The sequence below is a fragment of the Camelus ferus genome, chromosome 2 (assembly GCF_009834535.1).
Source record: "Camelus ferus isolate YT-003-E chromosome 2, BCGSAC_Cfer_1.0, whole genome shotgun sequence".
NCBI classification, from domain to species: domain Eukaryota; kingdom Metazoa; phylum Chordata; class Mammalia; order Artiodactyla; family Camelidae; genus Camelus; species Camelus ferus.
In genome coordinates, this window is record NC_045697.1 from 27,263,682 (window position 1) to 27,278,336 (window position 14,655).

Genomic DNA, 14,655 nt, shown 5'->3' on the forward strand with positions numbered 1-14,655 from the left:
GAGAACCTTGAGCCTCTATTTGCCTCCTGAGCCACGGTAACAATAGCTGCTGCCACTAGTTAAGGTCCATAGATGTGCCACTGTGCTAAGCACTTTTCCACTGTATCCTCACAATGGTCCTATACAGCATGTATTGGTCCCATCTTATAGGTAAAAGAATGAAGACCAGAGGTCCAGTAGCTTGCCTAAGCCAATTCAGTGGTGGAATTGGGATTTGGGTTCACGTCCAACCCTCAAACTCAGCCACTTCCCTAAAGTCAGCCTCCAGATACACTAAGTAAAAAATACTGAAAGATGCTGTCCCCTTCTGCTGCCGTCCCCCCGCCGCCCCCCTCCCCCCAGCTCCCCAGTCCATCTCCGTCTTCCTGCTCTCCCCTCCCTGCTCATCCGTGTCTGGAGATGGTGCTAAGCCCCCCGACTTTCCTCAAATTTCCCCCTCCCTACCTCCGGAGGTCGGGGTGGGGGGGTGGGTGCGCGCGCCCTGGACCAGAAGGGACGGAAAAAGCGCCCAAACTAGCCCCTGCGTCACTCCGGCAGTTGTTCAGAAATGGGGTTTACTGCTGGTTAGTAGGGGAAGACACTTCAGCCTTCGCTGCTCCCCGAGTCTCTGCTTTTCCAATCTTGCCTACCAGCGCCCCATAAGATGTCCGTGCCTCAATTCACTCCCTGCCATTATCCAACCCTAGGACAGGAAGAAGAGGTGATGCGGGGGAGAGCCAGGTGGCTTGGTCGCCTTCCTGTGTTCCCTGCAGTTTTCACTCTGTCCATTTCGGAGAGAGAAGGCTAGAGTGAAGATGAGGCGAGGCTACCGCGAGGGAGCGAAGAGCGGGCTGGCTGTGCCACCTGCTGAGAGCCCCGCAGGCCGAGAGCGCGGCGGGCAGTGCCACCTGCTATAAATAGGCCACCGGGGACAGGGTGTGCGACCGCACATCACCCCGTGAGGGCCTTAATCACGCGCGGGGCCTCGGGGCCCGAGGGGTTCGGCGGGCCAGGACCCTGCGCTGGGGCTGGGTGGGGCGGCGTCCCGGACACCCTCTCCCGGGTCGGGGCTGGAGGCCCAGAGGGGGGCTGAGGATGGACCGCCGGGAAGGGGAGAGGCAGGGAGGGGAGGGAGGCCGCGGCGGACCCGCACTGCAGCAGCTGTTGCCCGCGTGTGACTCGCCTGTCCCAGCCATGCAGCTGGAGCAGAGTCACACGGCGCAGTGGGGAGGGAGGGGGCATCGTGTCCCCTTCTTAAGTCCCTGGGGACCGAGTTGGGAGATCCAGGGTTCTGCCCTCCCCTCACCTCCCCAGCGCTCGCCCTGCCGGGGAGGAGGAAACGCGAGCCGCGCGCAGACACCTCCTCCTCCGCCGCCGCCGCTACCGCCGCCGCCGTCCCCGCGCCCTGGTGCCTGTTGCTGCCGCCGCCGCCGCGGGATCCGCCGTGTCCTCGGCTGGGTGGAGGAGAGGCGGGAGCCCTCTCGGCTCCCCGCGGCGGGAAAAGCGCAGCCGGCCCGGCACGATGCGGGCCCCGCCCGCCCAGGCCTTCCCCGGGCTGCCCCCGAGCACCTGCGCGCCCCGGCCGGGCCCCGCGCTCTGAGCGCGCCGCGGTACAGGTAGGCGCTTTCTGGGGCCTCGCCCACGCCACCCCACCGCCTCCTCCCAGGGCATCCTGGCTGCCCCCCACCCCCAGAAGGCCCTTGCGCTCCCCTGCCCGGGGAGAAGCGGGAATCGGGCGGTCCTGGGGCTTCCCTGCTGTCCTTGACTTGCACGGGGCTCGCGGGGGAGGAAGTTCATTGTCATCTCGTTGTCTCCTACTTGGACGAAAGCGAAACCTTCAAGTTCAGAACGACCCAGGCACTCCGGTGGGCGCCCTCCCTCTGCCCCGCCCTCCACTCCTGCTCGCAGTCCTCGCATCACCCCTCCCCCCCTCCCGCCAAATATCTCTAGGGCTAGTGTGTTTGCAAGGCGACCAGATCAAGTGAGGGCGATCAGAGTGACCCCAAGCCACCCTTTAAAAGTTCAGGGTACTTTGCAGTAGCAATTTTGTCAGCTCCACCAGTGCGCGCAACATTTCTTTCTATGGGCACATCCTGTACCAGTCATTTTGAAACCCTGCTTAATTGTTTCTAGCAGCTTCCTGATCGCTCTGTGATTATGAGACCCCTCAAACTTGGCCGCACATTGTTGTGTGTGCGGATTTTTAAAACAGTTTCATTTTCTTTGAAATCCACATAGAGGCGGCTTTACCTGTTGTGATTTCATTTAAAATAGATTATTCTCTGGGAGTTACTTAAAAAGGAGAAGAAATTGAAAGTGATGATTGTTCCTACCACCGAAGTTTAATTTTCAGAGTGTCCTACATTAATGGGTGGGCATCACTTCATGGATCTCTCCTTCTTCCTTTTAGATGATTGGATGATTTCAGTTATTAATATAATCAGACTTTGAAAGAACATTTTAAAATGACCTGGTTTAAATGGGCCACATCCAAAAAACTCAGCTATCTCTACAAGTCCAAACTTCTAAACTTTTTGCTCTGTACTTGCTTTGAACTGCAGAGGCCTTGATAAAAATGCTTTCTTTGGGAAGGCAGAAATTCATTCTCTTCCCCAGGTTCCAGATAGGATTGGGGGGAGTGGAAGCCTGGCCCCCTCTGTGTTCTGATGTGCGTAGGGCGCCTGCTGGGGGTGGGAGGGGTTGAGAGGAAGAATAAACCCAGAGCTGTTCCAAGAGGCTGAGAATCCGCCCTGCAGAATGGCCCTTGGTGTTTCTAAAGACTTCAGTTCTGTTACCATCTTGGCTTAGGGGACCCTGAAGCAGGTGAGTTCTGCACCTTTTGCTAGAGTTGAGATGGCTTCACTTGCTTGGGGAGGAGGCTTGCCTCATTATGAGCTCCTTCCTAGGAACCTTGAAGACTGTCTAAAGGAATAAGGACATTGCATGAAAAAATTTGTGTAAAATAGGATTGACTGCTTTTGTAAACAAATGTTTTTCCAACTGTTTGAAATCGAAAGCTATTGCAGTCTTGAATCTGCCTGTTTCTTTTTCTTCCTACCAAGTTACAGGGAAATAAGACCTTAAAAAGTGCTTGCTCTCCAGACTTCTCTGTTAAGTACTCATTGACAAAGCATGAACAACAGGGTAGTGAGCAGAGCTGTGGATTAAAGGGCGCCGTGTGAAATGTTTAGGGGCCAATTTCTGCAGTGAACACAGGGGAGCATCCTGAGACTATCAATTGAGTGCAAGGAGATGGAAAAGGGACTAAGTGTGGCTCAAAGCAGTAAATGAAATCATCAAGTGACAATTAAAATAAATGCCTTCATGTGGATATGTCCAGCCACTTGCAAACCAGTAAAACGGGGAAATTCACTGTAGTTGTAATTGTTAACATCAAAGTAAGGTTTTGCAAATGAAAGTCTCTTCTTAGACTACCATTATCTTTGGAGATTTCCCCTTTCACTGATGGTATGTCAGCGTTGACCTTTTACCCATACGACCTGGTTTGTCATAGTACCAGATGGTTTGAGGAAGCAAGGGCGATTCTGAAGAAATAATTCAGTTTGCCCCTCCTCCCTTATTATTCAGCTGTTGGCAATACCTGTGTCCCACTTCTCTAGGAGGCGACCTTCACCAGAAAGGCTGCAGTAGCAATTAGATGTACCCCGTGCATAGCCACGTGTGGGTAGGCCACTCCTTTCAGACCCAGATCTTCTAGGAACTTCTAGGAAGTACTACGGGTTGCACTAAGCAGCATGGCGCTTACCTGTCCCCCAGCATCTCTAATCACAGCACCCAGAGTAAGGATGCCTGCCTGTGGATTCTGTCTTTGTGCTTTTAATTTTATCTCACAAAATGTCAGCTCCCTCAGGCCCCTTTAACTCTTTTCACAGCATTTGCCTGAGGGTCCCAGGTCTTCCCTCTTCAGATTCCCCAGAGGATCTAGCCTGTATGTCAGTCCATTTGAGGACTTAAGTATGTATGCTTATGTGTGGGTGCCTTGGCATAGTTTGCTTTGCCCTTTTTCCTGTCCACTGTGCTGCCTTTCTCAGATTTAATAGCCACATTCATCCCCATACTTGACGCGTATCCTTTTCTTTCCCTGGTCATTAAAACTTGGGGAAGCAGAATCCATTCATTAAACACAGAAGCCAAGGTGTGTTGGGTCTGTAGCCCTCTGGTGATGGCACAGGATTTAGGTTTGCGGTGCAAATTATAAATGCCTTTGCCGACTTTTATCTTCACGTCTTCCCTTCCAACCCCACATTCCAATAAAAACATTTTGAAACCAGCTTCCTCACAAAAGACATGAAGTTTTCCATCTTCAAGGGTTTTTTTTTTTTTTTTTGACATTTTCAAGACAAGATTTCCATTTGGTGGGTTCTTAGATTTAAGGGCAATGTGTCCCTTTTCAGGTTTCAGATGTTTGGAGAAAGATTTGTCACATTTGGGGCATATGAAATATTCTTAACACTTTGGTTTCAGTGAAGCTGTGCAGAATACAGGAAATATGTTTTAACACCAACAAAGATGTTCTTAATTTTAAATGTACCTATTTCCTGTGAGACAAGCAGCAGCTATTTTTTTCTCTTAAAAAAAAAGAATGTACCCATTTAACAACACATTATATGTGATCAGTGAATCTAAACTTACAAAGAGGGTAAGCACTTATGGGATTGTTGTCAAACTTAATTAATTTATACCTGTAAAGTGCTTAGAACAGTGCTTGGCACATAGTGAGCACTCAAGATATATTACTTATTACTGTTATTATATTTATTTGTTCTACACTGTTACCGTAAAACTTTGACACTAGATTTAGATTACTGACACAAAATCTAGGTTGAAAAACAACCCAGCTAATCCACTAGAAAGATATTTTAGAGTTACTCCCATCTAGAGAGATTGTTATATTGCAAAGAAGAGAAATTTGGGCACAAGGCAGGTCTGGATTCAGATCCTGCCTTCACCATTTACTGGCAAGAGGACCTTCTGTAAAATGGGGATGATTTAAAAACTCTTGTCAGAGTTGTAAGATCACAGAAGATCATATGTGTAATGTCCAAGAAGAGGTAGCTGGTCAATAGGTATTCCTCTGGCAGAGTGGCTAAGAGCAGACACGAACAATGGAGTGGAAGGACCTGGGCTCAAATCCCGGTTCTGCCACTCTGCTATATGACCTTGGGCAAATGACCTCCCTTCTCTGTGCCAGCAACCTCCTTCTCATCTCTCATCTTTAAATTGGAGCTGATAAGGATAATTACAGTCCATAATAGTCCTTATTCAGGTATGGTAATACATAGTCCCTGGAGGACCTCCCGCCCCCACCCCTTTTATCCCATGCAGTGCAGTAGAAGAGAGTACACGAAGTGATGGTGGCATTGTAGAGGACTAGGCTTGAATGAGCTCTGATTTATAAAGGAAGGAAATCATTCAAAACATCATTACTTTATGTGCCAAATTAGAGAGGCACACCCTGGTACTGGAACATCCTTGATGATGAAAAGGCCAGGACCACTGGCTCCAGGAGCTCCATGTGATGGTGAAACAGCCAACTGCTCTAAAGATCTTTGGGACCTGTGGGTGATTCCTGGGTGAGCAGCACCTTGCTCTGATGGGGTGGGACTCTCCATGCAGGAAGTGGACAAATATTTGAGCCCAGCCAATGAGCTCATTGCACGAGATCAGAGTATTCTGGTGGCCGAATAATCCTGTTCAGCTGCATGCCTATTCTATCTGGGGTAAAGAACAGGAAAATTAAGCCATTGATTCTCAAGAGGAAGTAAGTGGCCACCCAGGGATTCCCTGCCCATTCTGCAGGTACCTGACAGCTAATCAGTATTGACTGGTTCCCAACCTGGCCTGGAGCCAGAAGCTTCCAACAGCCCTGCCTTCATCCTTCTCTCTCTCCCTTCTCCCCTCCCAGAAGCTTTCTGAGGAGTGAGGGCTGAATCTGCTGGGGCTGCAGTGTTGTTAGCTACTGGAAAGTCCCCATCCTCCTGCCTGTGGTTTGCTGGGAGGGAGTGGAGGGGGGCTGGGAAGAGAGAAGTTTCCAGGGGCGGCCAACTAACTCCCACCATCACCTCTCTTGCTTCCTGATTGATAAATCCCATCCTTTCTTCATGTACGTCTCCCACGTTTATGTTCTTGAAGGGAAGGCAAGAGCAGCTTTCTATCCCCACACAATGTCAGGGACATTTGGTGTTATACATTATGAAAATGAGATTCTCCAGATTTTAGAGACAGACGAAAGCTTGGGGATGATCTTGTTCCATTCTCTTATAAGAATAAACTTGAGATTTGGAGAAGTAACTTGGTTTCTCAACTTCGCAGTCGAAAGTGTTTTCATAAGAAGACTGAAATTCTTTGCAGCACTTGGATGGGAGTCAGGGGCTTTGACTGTCCTAATTCTGTCACCAAACTTGGACAAGCCATTTAATTTCTCCACTTTCCTCATTTCATGTATGAGGGAAATTTCTGAGTGGCTAGAAAGGACCTTTCTAGCTTTAAAATTTTGTGATTGTAGGTGCATGCTTCAAGAGTTATAGAGCATAGCAGGTCTCACTGACAAGATTATTGGAACTGTTCTAGAAAAAAAAAAAAAGGTACCTTTGTGTTTTGGGCCCTACCATGTTTGTGGGCTGTGGTAGGTAGGAGCTGTGTAGAATACAGACAGTCTCTGTAAGGGGTAGGACTTGGGCACAAATGAGTCTGCTGTTGAGAACACGACCAGAAGCCCAGTGGAATAACAGATCATAGTATTTCATACTGAGGTATGAGGTAGGTAGTTCTACCTGGGGCTTAAAGATGGTCACAGGTTTTGTGCAAATGATGTGGATCGAGATGGCTTAAGAAATAACCTGATGGTTTGTTAGTATTGTGTGAATAGTTCTTCTGTTTCATGGAAATCTTTATTGAACAGTAATGTGAACAGTTACTCACCTAGTCTAAGTTACCATGAATCTTACATCAGCAGAATCTGAATTGCTTATAAATAATGATGGCTATGTCTGAAGTAGAACTTATTATTTGATACCTTGTTAACAGTGTTAAAGTCCAATCTACTTTTTACAGAGAAACTAAGATGTACCCCAGCTGGTTGAAAAGTGAAAACTTGAGACATTCAGTTAGTTTTGTCAGTGAAATGGCAAAACTAATTTGATCACTGATTATTTACCAAATGATCGAAATGACAAAGTTGTTTAATTTTTTTTTTTGCTTCATGCATCTTATGTTTTATTGTTGCTAAATTGTGTAATTTTTTTGCACTATGTATATATTCCCTTACAAGAAAACTGAAAGTAATTCTGCTACACTTGTTGCCACCAAATTAATAACTGCTTTCAGCTACACTAATTGATAGATCTTGGGTCTTCCTTTGTAATAATTCTAGTGCTTCTTTAAACATGTCTTGGGATTAGCAGCTGTCATCGGTTAGAACTTGAAAGAGATTCAGTTACAGGAGTGGAAGTTGAGCTAGACATAATGCCGCTTTCACCTGTAGGTGAGAGAGAGAAAAAAGGAGCGAGAGAGCCCATCATTTATGGGGTTATATGAACTTCAAGTCTGTTTTCATCATCAAGAGAAGCTACACTTTAAAGGAAAAGAGACAGGAATACACTTTCATGAAATACATTAGTGCTCTAAATACAGTATGGGCTTATTTCTGAACTTCTGAACGTTTAAAATAAAAAATTAGGTCTTAACTACATTCAAATTACATTATAAAAATTTACTCAGCACATATGCATGTATAACATCTAGAAAAATACAGAGTAAATAGACTTCAGTTCTAGTTCAAAAGAGGTTTAGAATTTGAATACTGTTTTTAGAAACCCTAAACTTTTTGAGTTTACGAAGCTTACAGACTTGTTGAGGGACACCTATTCAAACTTTCTTAAAATAAATATGATGATTAGGTGCAAAGTGAAGGAGGACGTGGTGATGGATGCCCTACATCACCTTGGAAGAAAGAGGCGATAGTTGCTTGAACTAGGACTTGTGCATGAGTTGGGATTAGGTTAGAGGGCGAAAGTGAGGGTCATGGGGAGAGTCTCCTTGGGTTCTTCATGTTTCTACACGTTTTCTGAGCAGAGGCACTGACTCCTTTGCTCTGGACTACCTTTTCAATTTCTTTTTTTTTCTGATAGCAAACAGCCATGGAGGATAGAAAGTATCTCTCTCTGGAGTGAAGGATGGACATGCTTACTCCCCAGTATGAAATATTCAGGCTTCTAAAACTCAGGTGCCTCTCCTGTAACCCACTGTGGATACAGGTGTCATCTGGCCCGTGGGAACGGAGGGTCAGGGAACCAGCAAAAATTGCTATTGCTCTGAGTAATAAATTGTCCTTTGTCTCTGACCCCCAGGCTTACTTGTGGCTGACTAACTAGTTAGCTTGCAAGTAGGATATAGTTGCAGGCCCTTTACAGTTTGTGACAGGCACTGTGTTCCTAGCAGAGAGGAACAGAATGCACTGTGGCACAGAGGCATGAGAAATCACATCTCACATGGGGAACAATACCTAGTTACTTATCATCTCCAGAACCGAAAGGTGCATGAAAGATATGAAGTTGGTGAGAGAGACAGGACCAGATTCGGAAGAGATCACATATGCTGTGTAGAAGATTTTAGGTGTTTTTTTTTTTTTAATGGAGGTACTGGGGATTGAACCCAGGGCCTCATGCATGCTAAGCATGCACTCTACCTTTGAGCTCTATGACCCCTACTCTCTGCCAAGAGTTTAGATTTTATAGGGGCTGTTACTAAGGAATTTTAGCAGAGGAGTGACATGATCAATTTTGTGTGTGGGTTGAATTACTCTAGCAAATATGTGAAGGCTGGATTGAAGGTTGGCCACTTTTTCAACAGCTGAGGAAAGATAAGCTCTATTTAGATGTAAAGCAGTTTAGAAGTAGTGATAGGATGAGGAAGGCATCAGAGTGACTATCTTAGTCCATTCGGGCTGCTGAATATCACAGAATAGACTGGGTAGTTTATGAACAACGGAACTTATTTCTTACAGTTCTGGAGGGTGGGAAGCCCAGGACCCAGATGCTGGCGGAGGCAGCATCTGTGATGTTCATAGACCGCCACCTTTTCCCTGTGTGCTCTTGTGGTAGAGGGTAGGTGGGCTCTCTGGGTCTCTCTGACGAAAGCATTAATCCTGTGTGTGTGAGTTCCACCCTCATTACCTAACCACCTCCAAGAGGCTCCACCTCCAAATACCATCACACTGGGGATTAGGATACCAGCATATGAATGAAGGGAGATCAGACCAAACATTCAGTTACAGCAAGGACTCCTTGGCTTTTGACTTGGCCAATAAAATAAATGGTGATACTGTTCACGGAGATGTAGCTCATAGGAAGGCAGAGAACCTCTGGAAAGGAGGGAGGTGAGACTGAGTGAGTTTTAAAATGACTAAATTGAGGCCGAGGTGCTATCTGGATAGGTGATCCAGATAGAAATATTTAATGGTCTCTGCCGACCTGGAGCTCAGGAAGGAGACAGACATGTGGGAATCATCAGGGCGTTTGTGGTAGATGCATTCTTGTGCAGCATTCAAGAGAGCAGTTTGAGAATCAGGTGAAAACTCAAATCACTTGTGACAAGCAACTCCCACTCTCAAGGCCTCAGTTTCCTAGGTCATAAAAATGGCAATAATAATAATAGTCTCTAACTGGCACTGAGGTTAGAGATGAAGGTTGTTATGAAGATGAAATGAGATAACAGGTGCAAAGTGCCTGGCACTCAGTGAAATGGAAGCTGTCCTCAGTGGCAGCAGGAGTATCAGAGGTGGTTGCTGACACCATGAGACTGGGTGAAATTGTCCGAAGGGAGCAGGTGGGATGAGGGGAGAGGACAGAGTCAAGCAGGGGTAGAAGGAACTGAAAAGAAGCAACCAGAGCGGTAAGAAGAGAACCAGGAGAGTCTCAAGCAGGACGGTGTGGTCCATGGTGAGAAGCTGATCAGAAGGGACAAGACAGCTAAGGACTAAAAAGCGCCGTTTGGATTTCACAACCAGAGGATGTGGGCGACCTTTGAACGGGAGCAACTGCTTCTAGTCACAATCCAGATTGTGGAGGGGCAGGAGGAAGTGGAGACGGCAAGTGTAGACTTTACCTGGAAGGCAGTTGTGCAGGGAAGGAAGAGTTGGGGCCGGGGGAGGTTTGAGGTCAAGGGAAGATATCTGTTTTTTTTTTGCAGGGGTGGGAGAGACTTCATTCACTCTTTATCATATTTATGGGGCCTGTTGGGGATTGGGGATACACTGACAAAGAAGATGCAGGCCCTGTCTTCACAGAACTTCTTGAAGCATGTGTATATATACGCTCAGGGAACACACAAGAGAATGAAGGTCCAGGGAACAGGTGAGTACAGGTTAGGGCCTGAGATCCTGTAGCCAACTCAGCTCTGGGCAGAAAGGTTTTGCCATTGATGGAACAGGAGGGCGATGGGAAACATCAAACGTGGTTGTCGAAAGTCACGCAGAGAGAAGGGAGGATTACCCACTGGGTGAGTGTGAGTCTAGTACTGGCAACGCCCTCTGTCGATGAGGAGAGGCAAGGTGTTGAGATGATGATTCATATACATGAGTGAAACAAAGCAGTATTTATGATGGTGTTTGGAACATAACAGTCGCCAAGAACACATTAATGGAATTTGAATTCGTGATTCAGAACCTCTGGCTACGTCACGGGGAAAGCCTTTTACGTCTAAAGTGGTATCAGGAGTGATAAGGTCCGTTGTTGAAAACTGCTCTGGTTCAGTAGACTATGATGACAGACAGCTGATACTTTTTCTCACAAGATTACTTTTGGCGGGGGTGGGGGGAGCCACCAGTACTTAATTTGATCATCTTAAAAAAAATTCCTCGAAATACATGTAAAATAACACAGCAGGGGGGATAAAGCTGTCCAAGCAGCAGCCTGTTGTTTCTGTGGGGCTTGCCCTTGTTGACTCTAAGAGACTTAACGTTCACCAGGAGCCACCCGGTGGGACCTTTGTAACCCATAGTGAGTGTGACGCTTACGGCGTTTTCAGGCTTTATATGTAGTACAATTTCAAGGAAGCTCTCGGCCGAGCAGCTTATTTGAACTAATATCCATTTCTTCCTCTATTTGGGTTTCAGACTCTTAAGCTCTTCTGAAATAGTAACTCTTCGAAAGTAGCTATTGCGGTGACTTCATTAAATTCTAATGCCTCTGTTTTTCCCCTGCAGGATTCTGCATCAGAAGCATGTAAAATAGATAGCTTGGTCTAGAATAGAAAACAGTGGCAGCGTTTGGCCGAGTTTCCCAACATGGAACCGATAACGTTCACAGCGAGGAAACATCTGTTTCCTACTGATGCCTCGGTGGACTTCGGCCTCCAGCTGGTGGGCTCCCTGGCGGTGCACTCTCTGACCACCATGCCCATGCTGCCTTGGGTCGTGGCGGAGGTGCGGAGGCTCAGCGGGCAGTCCTCCAGAAAGGAGCCTGGTACCAAGCAAGTCCGCCTTGCTGTTTCGCCCTCTGGACTGAGATGTGAGCCTGAGCCGGGGAAGAGTCAACAGTGGGACCCGCTGATCTGCTCCAGCATCTTCGAGTGTAAGCCTCAGCACGTTCACAAACTGATCCATAACAGTCACGACCCAAGTTATTTTGCTTGTCTGATTAAAGACAAGGCAGCCCATCAGCAGAGTATCTGCTACGTGTTCAAAGCCGACGATCAAACAAAAGTAAGTGGAGGTGGGGATCCAAAGGGTGAAGGTGTGGCTGGATGGCTTTTGTTGCACAGGGTCCGAACGTTTAAGTATCTTGGAATTAAGAGAAAGCTAAGGCTGCAGCTAAACATAGATTATGTCACTGGAGTTTTGGTTTATGGGGAGGGTTGCTCTATAGTCTTGAAGAACATTTGATAACAGATATTAAAATGAAAAATGTAGGAGGCCCAAAATTCAACAGAGAAATCTTTCTAAACTTATACCGAAGAGCTGAACTAGTAGGATTCAGCTCATTTAAGGTGTGTGTTCTAAAAGAGTGCTTCTCAAACAGAATTGTGCCCAGGACTCCCCTGGGGGTCTTGTTAAAATGCAAATTCTGATCCAGTAGGTCTGGGATGAACCCTGAGACTGCATTTCTAACAAGCTGCCAGGAGATACTGGTACTGCTTCTGTGCAGATGGCACTCTGAGTAGAAAACTCCTATATCAGCGAGCTCTACGTTTTTAATTTTGTTAACAAAAATACATTTATGATAAGAATATTATTAGCCAGTTTCCCAAGGTGTAATGTTCACTTAGGCAGAGACCATTGGTAAAAATAGTGGATATGAATCTAAGCTTTGAAACTTTCAGGTTTTGGGGGGGGGTTTTTGGTCAACTTCATGTCTGATGTGATTAGCTTATTATTGTTATATCTAATGACATGGCTGAGAAAAATGTTATACGAGAAACGGTAGAAATATTGTCAGCTCTATGTTTATTTGTGCTTGTACTGTTGTTAGCATGTGTTTTTGCAGTTCTGTGCAGAACTCATTCAAGCCACTTGGCTGTTTTGTGAGGGAGGGTTAGTTTAGATACAATTGAAAATGTAATCTCGACAGCCCCTTTCTGCATTGGGCCCATGTTGACCGCGATCGGGTACAGACTACAGAAAGCGAGCAAGCAGGTGGGGGCCTCACTGCTAACCCCGGGGCCTGAGGAAGCCAGCGCTAGGCCTGAGTGTCTGGTGTGCCTGTGTGGCTATCTGCCACACTCAGGACACGCAGGACTCTGAGGCTGCCAATGCTGATTCTGGTGGTAGGTGCCAGTAAGTAGACAAGTGCTAATGTTTTCCCCCTCATCCCGCTGGGGCTTTTTTTGCACACCGTCCAGGGTGCATGAACCTCATTTGGAAATGAAAGTTCTCGGTGACTAAATAGATTTGTGGAGATTCACTTTTGTTTGTTCATTACTCATTCCTTCAGTGGTTGCTGCTCCAGGTCCTGGGTGGGAGGATGTAGTACAGGCCAGAATGAAGGCAGCAGTGTCAGCAGGTAAATACCACATGGTCTGTGGACCGGGCGGCGTGACGGGAGGGCAGAGTATGGAGTCTAACACGCTGGACTGTAAGGAAGGCTTTTTGAAATAATGGCTCATCTGGAGATTAAAACCACTATTGTACACACAGAATTGGGTATCTTCTTATTGGAAGTCGTTTGATGTTATTGTTCCTGCATCTCAGGCGGGATAGCATTCCAGTTTGGAGCTTCAGAGGGACTCACTCCAGGATTCCAGTCCTGTCTGCCACCTGTAAACTGGGTGGCCTCAGGCAACACTGAGCTTGTTTCCTCATCTGTAAAATGGGGCTAATTATAGTCTCTATCTCGTAGAGTTGTTGGGAGGGCTAAATAAACTAGAATGGCACCTGAAACCAGTAAGCATTTCTGGCTGTAAAAACTTTTCATTAAAGAAAGTTTTACTGGAAGCAAATTATATGCTAATTAACCTTCAAATCTTAGAAGAAAAAGAGACCAAGAAGCATGTCTTCAGCTCTCAGGATGAGATCCGGGTCATCTCTGAGCAATGTTTTTATAAACTAGACACTTAAAAAACTGCGTAAGTAAACTTAACGGTTGTTGCTCTTATTTGGGCAAATTCCAGGATGAAAATTAGAGGACTGAACAGACTGTACTCCACGCCAGCTCTATGTAAGGACTGAGTTTCCTTGGGGAGAGTTCTGCATGGAATAGTCGTTCAGCACTTTACGCTTTCGACTCTCTCCCAAATCTTTTACAGCCATCCGAGATCAGGCTTCTGGCCAGTCACTGAGCTACCTGACAGGAAGGAGAGATTTATAACCAAATTCTGGAACTGGGGCTTCCAGTCATGCTGAAAATAGAGATTTGGCCTCATTCTGTATTCTAAAAAGCCACGGTAGAAAGATGAATCAGTTCTTAGGTTATTTCTGGCTTGCATACAGTTTTTATAAACACAAATTGCCAGTACTTAGAGTAATCAGTTGCTGTCATCCTGTCCGTTTTATAAGAGTAATTTGTAACACAAGCACCTCAATCAGCGATTCTCTTGTTGTTGGAAACTGAATGGTAAACCAGATTGGCTCTGATTCTAGCTGGCATGATATCTTTTATGTTCTTGGGACACCCTAACCTGTGTCGTCGTTTCTCATGACTGTAGCATTTGCTCAGTGAAATAATTCTGCAGGTTAAGGCTTGTTTTAACGAGATGAGCTCGGTATCCAACCACGTTTGCCAGAGGAGATATATGCATTTACTGCCAGGGTCACAAGCTCAAAACTACTGTGTGAGATGAAACCCTTTGAACAGCATGTGAATTAACTTATTGAAGAAGGTCTGGGAAGAAGAGGCACAGAGAGGTGTTTTATAAGCACAACATGAGATTGTGTTTCCCATTATATGTTCTATGGATACACTCAAGGTGTTCCGCAGAGAACGGCTTCCATGATCAAAATACATTAGGGCAGCATCTCAAACTTCTGATCTGAAGACCCCTTTTCTCTCTTAAAAATTATTGAGGATCCCCAAAAGTGTTAATGTAGGTTATCTATTCAGTAAGTATCTAGTCATACTTACTGTGTTAGAAATTTCTAATTCTATTGTATTAGAAATTCAAACTGGGACATTTAAAGGTATTAAATTTAAAGACATTTAAATTTATTAAAAACAAAAATAA

The 14,655-nt window shown here is 46.1% G+C and overlaps 1 protein-coding gene across 6 annotated transcripts in view; it reads left to right on the forward strand.

Moving 5' to 3' along the window:
• The first annotated feature begins 1,040 nt into the window (after positions 1 to 1,040).
• TBC1D1 (TBC1 domain family member 1) overlaps positions 1,041 to 14,655 on the forward strand; it is a 194,034-nt gene continuing 180,419 nt past the window's right edge. For 2 of the 6 annotated variants that reach the window (XM_032495716.1, XM_032495720.1), the window contains exons 1-2: positions 1,065 to 1,595; positions 11,204 to 11,701. In XM_032495716.1, the coding sequence (XP_032351607.1) occupies positions 11,285 to 11,701 (417 nt within the window). In that variant the 5' untranslated portion in view covers positions 1,065 to 1,595; positions 11,204 to 11,284. Of the gene's footprint in view, positions 1,596 to 11,203; positions 11,702 to 14,655 lie in introns of all 6 variants that reach the window. The other 4 variants (XM_032495775.1, XM_032495711.1, XM_032495739.1 and 1 more) reach the window with 4 other exon arrangements.